Source organism: Egretta garzetta, unplaced genomic scaffold, assembly GCF_000687185.1.
Source record: "Egretta garzetta isolate BGI_Z169 unplaced genomic scaffold, ASM68718v1 scaffold615, whole genome shotgun sequence".
Classification (NCBI taxonomy): domain Eukaryota; kingdom Metazoa; phylum Chordata; class Aves; order Pelecaniformes; family Ardeidae; genus Egretta; species Egretta garzetta.
Genome location: NW_009259857.1, coordinates 1,868,111 through 1,881,649, shown reverse-complemented (window position 1 = coordinate 1,881,649; position 13,539 = coordinate 1,868,111). Strand labels below are relative to the sequence as shown.

General features: G+C 37.5%; 1 protein-coding gene across 1 annotated transcript in view; it reads right to left on the bottom strand.

The window, feature by feature from the left end:
- The window catches only part of LOC104127348 (lipopolysaccharide-responsive and beige-like anchor protein), a gene marked incomplete at its 3' end in the record, with an annotated part of 169,994 nt that overhangs the window by 15,604 nt on the left and 140,851 nt on the right, over positions 1-13,539 (bottom strand). Inside the window, exon 35 of the mRNA XM_009640012.1 lies at positions 9,929-10,037. Within this exon, the coding sequence (XP_009638307.1) occupies positions 9,929-10,037 (109 nt within the window). The remainder of the gene's footprint in view (positions 1-9,928; positions 10,038-13,539) is intronic.

Here is a 13,539-nt window from a genome sequence, read left to right as displayed (position 1 = left end):
ACAAGTGACCAACTGCTAGGACCAGCCAGTTTTCACTCAGGTGATCTAGAAGAACTCCGGGATGAACGCAGCTGAGCCATTAGTGCTGGACAAATGAAATATGCCAAACGGACTCTGGAGGACAGCAGGGAACTACACAGCAATAAGTCTGAATTTTTTTATAGGGAAATTGGTAGCTGTGTTTAAAGCAAAACGCAAACAATGGAATAAACACACTGGCAAGAGTCATCACTGCTTCTGTAAAGGGAAGTCATGCTTCATTAGATTTCTTTCAACAAGCCACTGGAGACACAGACAAGAAAGATCCAGGGCATAAAGTCCACTGTTTGAATGCCAAAAAGATATTTAAAGAAAGGCAGGATGCGGTAGGGCATCTAGGAACATCTTTATGTTGATAAAAATTGATTAAAACAAAGAAAACAGGTTTTAAAAAAAGAATAGCTAGACTTCAAAGTGGATGGAAATGACCAATTGAATCCCACTGTGTTATTAAACATATTTAGAAATTACTGGAGAATAGAAAAGGTGTCAAATTCTGCTGATAGCTCTAAGTAATTCAAGGTAGTAAAAACAACATTCAAACATGAAAAATGGTAATACAGTGGCTGGGAGATAAAACAATAGGTGAAATTCATATGCTGAACTGCAAATCTTTATTCAAATTGTGATCCCTGCCACCTGGGTAGAACCAAGGAAGCACCCCTATAAAATTGCATTGTTCTTGCACTTTTCCCTAGGCATGTACTATTCAACTCCGTTAGAAACAGAATTGATGGACTTTTGGTCTAACCCAGTACAGATGCTCTTGAGGCTCAGCAAACTATTCATCTGTGAAACAAAAGAGCAGCATAATTAATGTAGATGAATACAAAAAGGCATGGAATTTCCAAGTGGATTGTGTTAACTTCCTACCTGATTTTGCATTTTGAATGCTCTAAAAAAGGTTCAAGTTATTCAAGTTTACTGCCAAATTGTTTCCTCTTCCACAGAACTGGCAGAACCCATGGCTCTATAATACCCTAATAATTAGGAGATGTTCATCTGAGTATTTGAGCAATTCCCATCACAAGTCAGTACTCACAAAGAATTACCTGCAATAAGTGGAACTTAACTATATAAATCCTGCACATATTAATATAAGACCAGACATTCATTTTTCTGTACTTTTTTTTCCTAACACACGACCACTTAGAAGTAACTCATTAAAGTCATTGCTGTGGAAAAGATATTCCACAGTACAGATCATTATATTTTACTCACTTCTTACTGTGTATAATTTTACTTTAAGAGTTATCCTTTCAAAGAAGTAACAAGTTTGAAACTTAGCATTTGCAACTAAAAAAAAAAAAAAAAAAGAATTAAAAGAAAACAAACCTAATTAAAGTGCTTTTCAGACATTACCTATTTATGTCAATCAACCTTGTAAGCATGCCCTATTTGTTATTCTACATTTTCTGTGGTACTTAGCTAGCTAGTGAGCTAAATAATTTTAAAAAAGCAAACAAAAACCACCCCAAACCCCAGACCACGCTGTCAGCCTTACAATTATGGATTTCACACACACGCACAAAAAAGTTAAGATGCACTGCCACAGCAAAAGATAAGTTCAAAAAGGAATGCCTTTTCCTAGTCCAGCAGAAGATAGATCGCAGCAGAAGCATACAATGCTGCTCTCCCTTCTTCCAATTACCCCTTTTTCTTCTTGCGTATGCTGTTTCAATTCAGCCATTAAAGTAGCAGGTCAAAATTATAAAACATAAGTGGTTACAGGAATTAAGTCTTTGGCTACTTTTGGCAGAGTTTTTGTTGGCTTCCAGGGTCTACAAAAGCTAAAATAACGAGAATTCCAGAGTATGTTCTGCTCAGACTTCTAGAGCCATGGACAGTAGATTAGGCTCATTGATAATCTCTAGTGAAAATAATCAGTACTTACAAGAGTGGGTAAAAAGTTTTTAAAACAAAGTTGATCATTTGCAGAAACTGAAGAATAAGTAGATGTGTTAAATATGTAAAAGGAGAGAAAAAAGGCCATAAAAAGTTAAAATCTCATACAGCTAATATTGTAAAACACTGTGCAGAAAAGATGCATATATACATGATGTTCCTGGATTATTACTTTTTTTCAAATTACACTTAAAATGTAAATAAAGCATAGCATAGATTATAAAATGTGGAAGAGTCTCAACAAGATAGTGCTAAACACTAAGCATTAATTATAAAGTAATAGACTTCATTAGCATCATAAAAATGACAGTAGATTTTTTTGTACATGAAATAGCTACGGTTATGAATCTATTTCTTTTCCATATTCAATATGATTGCAAAAGCCCAATAATGTGTTGATACTTATTAGATTTAATTCTTCACACACTTTGTCTCAGAGTTTGCAAAAAATATTATCAAAAAATGGCAATGAAGATAACATCACTTCTTGTTTGATCAGAAAAGTCTACAGGAGAGAATAGTTCTAAGATGAATTTTCTGTCAAGTTGCTTCAGAAACAATAGTACTGTATCTTTGATAGCTCTTAGACGTATTTCTGTAATGTATTTTGATTTAAAATTGAGATATAACAAAAAGATCTCAGCATTCCAGTGCAAGCTTTCATTCCTTCTCTTCCCATGGCTTATTAAAGCATAGTGAAAGAGAAACCACAATTTTTTGCTCCTCCTTTCATAATCAGGCAACACAATATCCCACCACTTCCCAGAGCACAGGGAAATGTTATAACATTCAAATGGAAAATTAATTTCTCATTTCAGTATCCTTTGACTCACAAGAGACAATGAATCTTAAAAATTGCCATCTCAGGAATACGATAAAGTTCACTTTCCAGTTTGGGACCTGTCGACGTATTGCAGCAGAACAAAAATTCTCAATCCCCCAATGGAAAAAATATTTTTCCATGCTCAGAATTCTGTTGAAGAGTTTATAATACCTCAAAAGAGAGTTCAGAAACAAAAGTCAAAATTTTTCTTCCTTCTACCGATAGATGGGGCTATGATGCCTAACCTGCCCAATTCAAAGGGCAGCATTTATTTAAAAATCTAAATTTGAAATTCTTAAGAAATCTGTAAAGCCTTTATTTTTCTGTGAGGGTACATCTAACTTCGTGTTGCCACATTACATTTTTGCAATCTTATGGACTGTAACTTTTGGTTACATTACTACAGGACACCTACAACTTGCACTATCCATTATCTTCATACGTTCTGTAAAGAGTTATTGCTGATAACCTACACTACTAGATAGAATAGCCATTGAAAGCATTCCAAAATCTTTTTTTCTAATAAATAAGGTCATTGCCATTAAGCGTGTCAAATAACACTTCTTACAAGAGATGTTGTAAGAGCCACAGAGATTAGATGCATGAGTTCAGTAACAAAGCTGTTTTTATTAAAAACACTGGAAAATTATACTGAGAATAGGGACCCAGTCAAGGATTAAAATTTTCTTTCCTGCACTAACTGTTTGTTACATATAGAAGAAACAATCATCTACAGAAACTACAAAGACACCAAACACCTTTTTATAATTCTTTCAAGGGCTCTCAAACATTCCCTTTGACTTACAGGTATTCTGTCACAATTGAGTTGCAGTACTTTAAGTTACTTCCGCTGATACAAATAACATCATCTAACATTTAATGCTTAGTACACCAAAGGGGAAAAGGTGCAGAATATGCGAGATTATCCATCAACGAAACCACTGAATTTTGTTTTCTGCCAAGGAAACAAAAAAGCAAATACCTTCATTGAAGTCACTACTGGAACGCTTGCCTAGCCTTGCACCTTATCTCTGTCAAGGCAATACTTATATTAACATTAGGATTCGTTTCTCAGCATGAGCCATGAAGTAAAACATTCAGTTTATTACACACAGCCTATAAATTGATACCAAATAAGAATTAAAACTGTGAGGAAGTCCAAGTCTTCCGCATGAAAAACCATAACTGAACAGAAAAGGGCAACAAATTTTACAGCAGCTGGAAATGCTAGATTTAATTATTGAAGAGAAATCATGCAGAGAAGTTAGCTGCCTAGCATGATTTATAACAAATGCAAAAGGAAAGTCATGTGAAATTCCCAGTTAATCTACAGAAACGGCCAATAACAAGAACTCCAGCACTTTATATTTCTATGGATGACAAGAATTTGAAAAAATAAGGCCAAAAATTCAAAGGAATGACACCGCATCATCTTTAAAAAGAGACACTTTGAGGAGGCAGGTTAGTTCGTAAATTACAGCGGCAGTTACATTTTACTGAAAAAATTACCAAAATGTCCATTTTCCTCACAGACCCAGAATGAAGAGTCCTTGTTCATTTGTTCTAGAAAGTTTTCTGAAAATTATTGTGTTGCATTGTCCATTGCTCCTCTACACACACTCACCATGTGCAACATTATGAACGGTTCTGTATAGTACCTTTTCCCTCATTTTCCTATTGCTTCATGTGCATCTTCCGGGCAAAAAACCCCCCACCATGTTACTAGAAGAATATTAATCAAAAATAATTTACACAAGCATTGAGACATGGTATCACATATTTTGGTCAAAATCCAGTAGTGCCATCCGACAGCAAACTAAATCCTCACTATAAAGATGAAACCTTGTGATGCTTGAACAGTCCAGGCCTAACACACCTGCACGTTTACATATTTAAAATTCTATAAATATGTATATTCACACGCAAATACAGGAAGAGATTTATATAAGACAGGATGCATATCCAAGGCAATGGGCACTCCTGTCATAAATTATAAAATAAAGTCAATTAGAATACAAAATTCCCTCCCCCTCCTCACACCAAATCTAATTATTCTTGTAGGCCCGACTCCACAGCAGTCTGCACACATAATCTGAGACCCAGTGCGAATCACCACATTTTTCAAGGTCATTTCTAGAAAGCAGTCTAGGTGGTAGCACGAAGCTAGTTGTTGGCATTCAGGCATAAAGAGGTTCCTCTTCAGGATTTTCAGCTCTACCAAACACTCAGGGTGAGATCTTGAAAAAATGCCTAAGAGATCTGTGCATATAAATACCAGGGGCGCTGGGCAAAACTTAAGGTTATAAGGATTATAAATTACATTAGGAATGCTCACATTTCCACATTCACTGTAAAAACCTGTGCTTCACTGCCACCTCACTAGCGAAATGAGCGGGATGTTGCTTCATCGGGCTTCTTTGAGGCTTAATCACATTGTAAAATGGACAAGTATGTCTTGGGTCTCCCTGTGACCTCCTCATATGTCTAAATGCATAGATGTAACTACTTACAGAAGTAACAGTGAAAACATAGGTGAAGAAAGGATCAGGAAAAAAAAAAAAGAAAAAAGGTTGACCTTTGTATTCAGCCATAGAAAAACCTCTCACAACCAATCCTTCACCTCCAAAGCAAGTTTTTTTTCTGTCTTTTTTATAATACCAGCTTAGAAGAAAGGCAGCACAACTGGTTTGCTCATGATTTCTTATGTTACTTATATTATATTAAAAAAAGGAGTGGCCAGGCACCAAAGAGGAAGACTTTTTTATGTTTGTCCAGGCTGTTGAGTTGTAAGGTAAAGCCCTCTAGAGAGGGTGGGAGATTGCACCTTCCATGACAGAAGCTGATCACCTCCACTTTGAAGAAGCTTCTGGAGTGCAGGACTGCAGAGGCAAAGGAGGGGTCTGCAATGCAAATGGAGACAGAGACTCCTGACGAAAAGGAAGAAAAGAAAAATAGCCAAGCCAAGATGACAGATGCCCTTCTTGCCACCCGACACAGAAGTGGATGTGCAGATTTTACTGCTGTTCAAGACACTTTATCTGAAGTTTCTGAAAGAGAGAGAATTGCTTTGAGAAGACATAGGGAAGAGAGAATAGATTTCTTTTCAAATCCTTTTAATTTAAATTTATCTCACTGAGGCACTCAGAGTTTCCTGCATATCTAAAGTTACAGCACAAACTGGAACAGTACACAAAAAAAAAATCTAACCTTGCTTTAGAGACTCTTCCTGCGCTTTCTGTCATCCTACTTTATGGAAAGGATATAGACACTTTCCTCTCCAAATGTTCTGACCGATGCAGGGTCCCACCACATGGAAACATAGCAAAGAAAGGCCCAGTCAGACCTTATGCAGCAAAGTGAACATGTGCCACATTTGCTGCTGCTTCTGTCTCCTCCTGGCTGTGAAAGAATTGATAGGTGGGGCCCTTCTCAATCCATTTCTGGAAGGAAAACATCTGTCCTGTACTTGCAATGAGTTAAGAACCAAATAGGAGTGGTACTTTCCCCTCTGGACCCTGTGCAACTTAAGATTTCACATGACAAACACTTTCTTGCATCACGTTTCTGAAGTGCGTGAAATCAGCACAGCAGTGCCTTTCCTAGTATTACCTGTTTTTCTAGGTTTTTCCTTCCTCTTACAATAATCTTCCTTACCCCATTTATAATCAAATACCATACAATAATATGTAACTACAGAAGTTCATTATGAAGCTTGTCTAAATTTCCCATTGCTTTCTCTTGAATCTATGTGCCCCAAATACCAGAGTTCAGTTTTAAATTATGACATTTTGCCTTTTATTTTAAAACCATCCTTGTCTTTTAGAAAAAATTCTACAGAAAATTTTATAGCACTAGATTACTCTCTATCACCATGCAAACCTGTCCAAAGTCTGACACACATATTGCAAAGCTCATCTTTGTCATGACTTTTAGAAATGGGAGAATTAAAACCAAGTAGCAGTAAACATACTACAGATCTTTAAAAAGAAATTTGGGAGTTGGACTTTTGCTGACCCAGTGTTATCATGGAGTATTTCATATGTGATCTGAAGCACCAGAAAAGCAAGTTTGGATAAAAATGAAAAATGGGTAATAGTTCTGGCCACATTTCTCATCTGTCTCTGGATCCTTATCCCTCACTCAACCAGGCTCATCTCCCTTCACCTCATAGCTCAGGTGGCAAAGCTTGCTTCTGATTTGAACCACACATCACACATGCTCATCTGAACGACTGAAAAAAAAAAAAAAAACCAAACCAAAAAGTTGCACCTTTGCAACTACTAATTACCACAATCACATAATGCTTTTAAATGTGATCAAAACCATGTCTGCATATACCATTCTTCAGGGCTAAATGATATAGGATCGCACTATTTTCCAAGAAATTGTTTAATCTTTTTATTGTACACAGGATCTGCTCACTTGCTTCAAGTATCACAGCAGGGAAATTCCTTGTCTTAGGACATTATTGGTGCAAAATATTTACATCAAATTTTAAAAGGAATTGGAAGAATTTGCAGCAGTAAAATCACAACACTATTTATTAAAGACATGACCTCTTGTCAGGGAAGTCTCTGAGCTGCAGATTTGATAAGACAGAATTTGTGAAAGTATAGCCTATCTGCTTCCTTGTGCAATTGCTCTTTTCTGGACATACGCCATGGCAGATGGGATATTACATTCAATGGACTGACCAAGCAGAGTCTGCCTCATGACGAAAAGAATACCATCTCCATTCCAACTCATTTCTCAAGAATAGATGGAAGATGAAGCAGCAAATCAAAGGAACAGGTGTATGCAGGTGCCCAAACCACACCAGTCAGGCTAGCCAAAAAAATCTTGAGCTCAGGGCTCATCATCTGCTGCTCTGCTTCCTTATGGGTCCTCAGGTTGGAGATATGAACCAGATCAAAGGCTGTATCAATTGGTTTGAAAGTACTTTTTTTCTTGTTTGCGAGTCCTTCCTGTCACATGCCTGTCAGTGTGTCATGACATGAGTGTTAGGACCACAACACAGGCATCAACATCGACACCCATTCATACAATGGGAACATACCTACCAATTGCAATACGCAGCCCAACACAGCACGGATCTGTTCCCATTAAGTGACAGAATGGCTCCAGTCTCGTTAAGTGAGAGATCCATTTCTGGGCACGACAGAAGAATGGCCAGTTTTCTACAGCCTGGAGCACCACTTTACAAGGCTATGAGGAACACCATGGCTAAAAAGTACCACTGTGCTAAAACAAGTCAAGCACACTTGACAGTACGTGTGAAAACCAGAACACACCATGGATGGATGGAACACAGTGCCCAAGAATTTCTGATTGTTGATATTACCTGCAGATTCGAATGTTGTGACTAACAGTTCCCCCTTCCACTAGAGAAACATAACACTGACTGAAGTTTGCCACAGACATCAGTAATGCTAACGTCATGAGACACCAGGTTTTTTATTGAAACATTTGGTAGAATCCAACAGTTGTATACCCTCAATTTGCACACCTGCAGAAGTGACACCAGATCTAAGTTCTTCCAACACAGTAATAAAACTATACTTGATAAACAGACTTCTGCTATTTTAGTACACTAGTTTCTGCTTAAGTTCAACCTGACGAGTTAAACCACTTGAGCCACCATATTGAGATAGCACAGATTCAAAACAGCATCAACTTAAAAAAGTATCAGCCAACTCTTATCCTAGAGAATTGTCACCACAAAACTCAGAGCTATATTAAAAATGTAAGTTGATGCTCAGTGTAAATTTCTTCCAGGCATCATGAAAGGTGTCTGAGACTGAAATAAGGCTAACAGCGAAGTTGTCACTGAACAAGAGTATTCATTGATAGCCCATATTTACATGACAGAACCCTTTACTTCACACAGATTTCCACACACACCTTTGTGAATAGTTTGCATCTGAAGGGGAAAAAAAAGTGAGCTGTTCATCTAATCAATATTGCCATGTCATGCATGGAGCTTCTGCATAAATCCAGAGCAAAAGATGTCAAGCATGTCCCACTCCAATGATTATCAGGCAACGAAGTAAAAAGATGCACTTTTCATCTCCACAGGACTGTCGCCAAACCCTTGATATAATAAATGAAACATGCCTGCTATTTCACCATTGCAAAATGGTACTGTAGATATCTTACAACATCTCTGTTTGCAGGAGGGGGTAACTAGCTCTAGATGAAGTGCAGATATGTTATTAAACAACGCACAGCTTGAATCCTGGGGCCAACACAGATGACCTTTAGAACATAAGCACTGTCTAAGACAAATATGCTTTCATCTTTGGGGAATATTTTTTCAAGTAAAGATTTAAGAGAAAAACAGTTTAGAAATACGCTAAGCACAAATGTGCCTTCAATCTCTTAATGCTTCATTTTAAAAACAAAACCACAAGTAGTATCACATGTCAGAAGAAAGACTAAGTAATCTTTAAGCAGAATATTAGTGAATTTAGTGAGATTTAGCTTTGTTTTCATTTAAACAACCCAATAATTAAAGCACAGAGAAAGGAGATATGTGATGTAAATGAGATGCAAAATTGGAGGTATGAGTAAAGCAATTCAGAAGGAAGGCTTGTATCCTTATTACAAGTCGATAAAAACGAGGACCATTATTTCACTTTAGAGTCCCTTAAGTGGGATGAAAATACAAAAACATAACAAAACCACACATAAGGAAAATGGTTTTAGAGATGGATTAAGTGAAATAGCAAATGATACAAAAAGAAAAAAGTCATTTCTCGTTTCGCACTTTACAGGCTGTTACCATTTATCTTCAGTAAGGTGTTTTTTTCAGAGTTATATCTTGACTGTGACGTTAAGCAGCTTTAACACATACAGTGATATTTGCTTCACAGAAAAGAGCAGCATTGGTATGATAAAATTCCTTCCCCCACAAACTATGGTTTGCAGATTCTGACAAGTTCTGAGCTGCTCTGCACAGCCTGTTTCTCCATCAAAGTTAGTGGCAAACTATCAAAACATCCTACGACTGCAAAGCACTTTTCAGGATGGAACCTCCTGTGCTGAAAAGCCCGTATCGCATATTGGAATCCTCAAACACAGTGGGCTTGTTATGTTTTGGTGTTTGGGTTTTGGAGTTTTTTTGTTTGGGTTCTTTCGGTTTTTTTAAATTTCATTTCTTACCTCGAATTCAGCATGGCGGTTAATATCCTCTGCTCTCTGTCTGCTCAAGATAAATTCTGCTTCATTAGCCACTCTTACCAGATGGTCCTTCATGGTTTGACTCAGCAACCTGAGGACAGAGAATATTTAAGAACTGCCTTGAGAGAATGAATCCTAAAATAAAAATCTGTAAAAAAAAAAAGTATACATACAAATATTTTGAGCTCTGTTCCATAACTGACTTTATTGTGTTAAGAAAATAGTATAAATAAGGTTGAAGGGTAATTTTCTGGCAACTAGTAAAATTGTATTTCTATAGAAAACCAAACTAAGTATTAAACAAAATGTAAACACTCTAGACAGTCATTTGTTTTACCTGAAATATAGATATGTAAGAAAATCTTTCACATACACACAAGATAAAGAAAAACAAGCAGTTTATGCATATAAACATCCACAGTGAAAGACCTAATGTAACTGATGTAAAGTCTAAATATAAAATTGTGAATTGCACTGCAGTACAGTTTTTTCTCCAAATGTAAAATTGGAATTTTATGGTAAGTATGCATTTAAGTAATATTTTCAGGATTATAAAACATCCTCAGTCTCACAAATGAAATGCTAAGATATACATTGTTCCAGGTTATGTACAGAATAAAGCTGTAATTCAATCTGAGATTTCCGAGGCCTTCATAAACCCTGAGTTTATGAATGGCAGCAGAGCTGACAGATTGAATTACAACCCAATTATTCTGTGAGTTCACATATTGTTACTAAAAAACATTTCCTTTTAATTAGTTACATTGGGATTCATAAAGCTAAAACTGACTATACAGGAGCTACAATGTTTTAGAAGGTGCACATTTCCATAGGATCACTCAAAGATATACCAGATAAATCCATTACATGCACTACTTGTTAGTTTTTCAAAATATCTGTTATTAAAGCTTTTTTTTAAAGGTTTTCAGTTGCTAATGTAGAAAAGAGTAGCAGAACATAAAATCACTTGTTTGCCTTGCAGATACAAGCTAAAGTACATTTCAACAAGTTCAGAGTCTACTAAGAGCCTTTCTTTACAAACACAAGATTTATTACGCAGGATGCCTTCTAATGTATACAGTGTTAATTTTATCCCCTAGAACTTACTTACCTGAACTAAGGCTCCACCTGTCTCTATCCTATATGTTTGATAGTATGATCATCAATGCTCTGCTGTCTCTCTTCCTATGCTATTCACAGTTCCACCCTTGCAGTAGGTTTGCAGGTCACAAGCCTACTCCAAGAAGAAATCCAGAGGCAGATCAACACCTGAAGCTCTTTGTTCATCCCCTCTCTCGCTACAAGGCTAGGAAATCTGCGGCACAGCAGCTAAATGAGGCCATTTGATCACGAAGTGGTTAAATCAGTGGATTACTGTCTCACCATGGATGAAAAGTCTTGAAAAAAGACACATGCACAATTAATTATTTGAAGCATGACCTCACCTTCTGTTTGAGGAGGCGTGTACAGAAGCCACTGTTTTAGAACCACGTTATAATTTTTTTCATTTTTTTTCTATTTTTAGTCACTTTCAGAATGGAAGTAGCTATTGATCAGCAAACATACAATTTGGCCCATTTATCTGCATGTATTAGTGACAAACTTTTACTTTCAAAAACTCACAGAACCAACATTGCTGCAATAATGTAACCAATTTCATAACTTTTCATGCCTTAAAAAAATTGGAAAAATAAAGTATTTAAGGTGGCATTGCTCATACACTGAAAAAAGAAACCCCAAGCCTCTGTCTCTAATAATAATTTACAATAGCGTTCAGCTACAAATAAATCCCTACTAATGAATGAAAAACTTTGCATAACCAATTTCACAGGCTGGGCAGATTCCAAGAGTATGATTCCCCTCTTTCTCCAAGATCCCCAGCAACATATTCAAATCTGTCACATAGCTTTTAAATAAACATTTTTTTATTAAATGAAGAACTGTCTAAAAAAATACGGGGATGAAAAATACTCATGTATTACAATATCATGTATTAGGGTTTACATTTAACACAGCTGGACAGTATCCCATTATTTTCATTGAGTTTGTCAATACCAATACTTTCTGCTAACCTGACCTGCTGGAAAGCAGCTCTGCCGAGAGGGACCTGGGAGTCCTGGTGGATGACAAGCTGACCATGAGCCAGCAGTGTGCCCTTGTTGCTAAGAAGGCCAGCGATATCCTGGGGTGCATTAAGAGGAGCGTGGCCAGCAAGTCAAGGGAGGTTCTCCTCCCCCTCTACTCCGCCCTGGTGAGACACCACCTGGAGTACTGTGTCCAGCTCTGGGCTCCCCAGTTCAAGAAACATGAGGAATTCCTAGAAAGAGTCCAGAGGAGGGCAACTAGGATGATAAAGGGACAGGAGCACCTCCCCTACGAGGAAAGGCTGAGAGAGCTGGGCTTGTTCAGCCTGAAGAAGAGCAGACTGAGAGGGGACCTCATCAGTACATACAAACATCTTAAGGGTGGATGTCATGAGGACGGACCCAGACTCTTCACAGTGGTGCCCAGAGACAGGACAAGGGGCAATGGGCACAAACTGAAGCATAAGAGTTGAATATGCAGAAGAATTTCTTTACTCTGAGGGTGACAGAGCACTGGAACAGGCTGCCCAGGGGGGTTGTGGAGTCTCCTTCTCTGGAGATATTCAAAGCCCACCTGGATGAAGTCCTGTGCAACCTGCTCTAGGTGAACCTGCTTTAGTGTGGGGGTTGGACTAGATGATCTCCTGAGGTCCCTTCTAACCCCTGCCATTCCATGATTCCGTGACCGGACTTTGAAAAATCCTCTAAAAGGTCCACTTTTAATCTAACACTAGTTATCCTTTAGAAGTCCCACATTTTTTCATCTGTTCAATAAAGCACCCTATATAATAATTGTTTTTAATGATTTACAACATGGATTTTCCTTTTCATCTACTAAACTTAACCAGTAAGCAGCCCAGTACATAACTGGCTGTACACTGGCACTTACTGTGTATTTGCAGACATGATGGATGTATTCCAAACAAAGCAAAGAACTACATTCCCTCACATAGGAACAGCATTGTCAAAACATACTAGAAGTGTAACTAGTAAAAACAAACAGCTTTTGAGTACCAGAAAGAGCTTGGTCTCCTATGGATCAGTTGTCATTTGTCACACCCACCTCTCTTTACTAATCCCACACACTTTCCTCATTCTCTCTAGAATATTCCATACAGGGCTAGACCAGCTAGACAAAACTTACACATGATTTTGCAGATAAATCCTAGTCAAATCCTAGTCATTCTGGCAACTAAAAATTCTCATGGCTAACAGTTAAGGAATTGTCCAAGCTTAGCATAAGCACCTACTGGTAACTTCAAGCTGTCACACTTCTGCTTATATGTCTAAAATGAAGCTTTAATCGTCTACTTTTAAACACTAATTTCAGGAACCTTGGCAGCTCCTACTTTTTCATTTGAGGCAAACAAAACTTTTGAACAGGAATTTGTTAAGCATAGGTCGCTGCTTGCAATAGAAACAACTGTTTCCAGCTGAGTAGACCACCGCTGAGGCAAGGACAAGAATCTGACTCTTACAGACATATTAGTTCAACTCCAAACTACACAT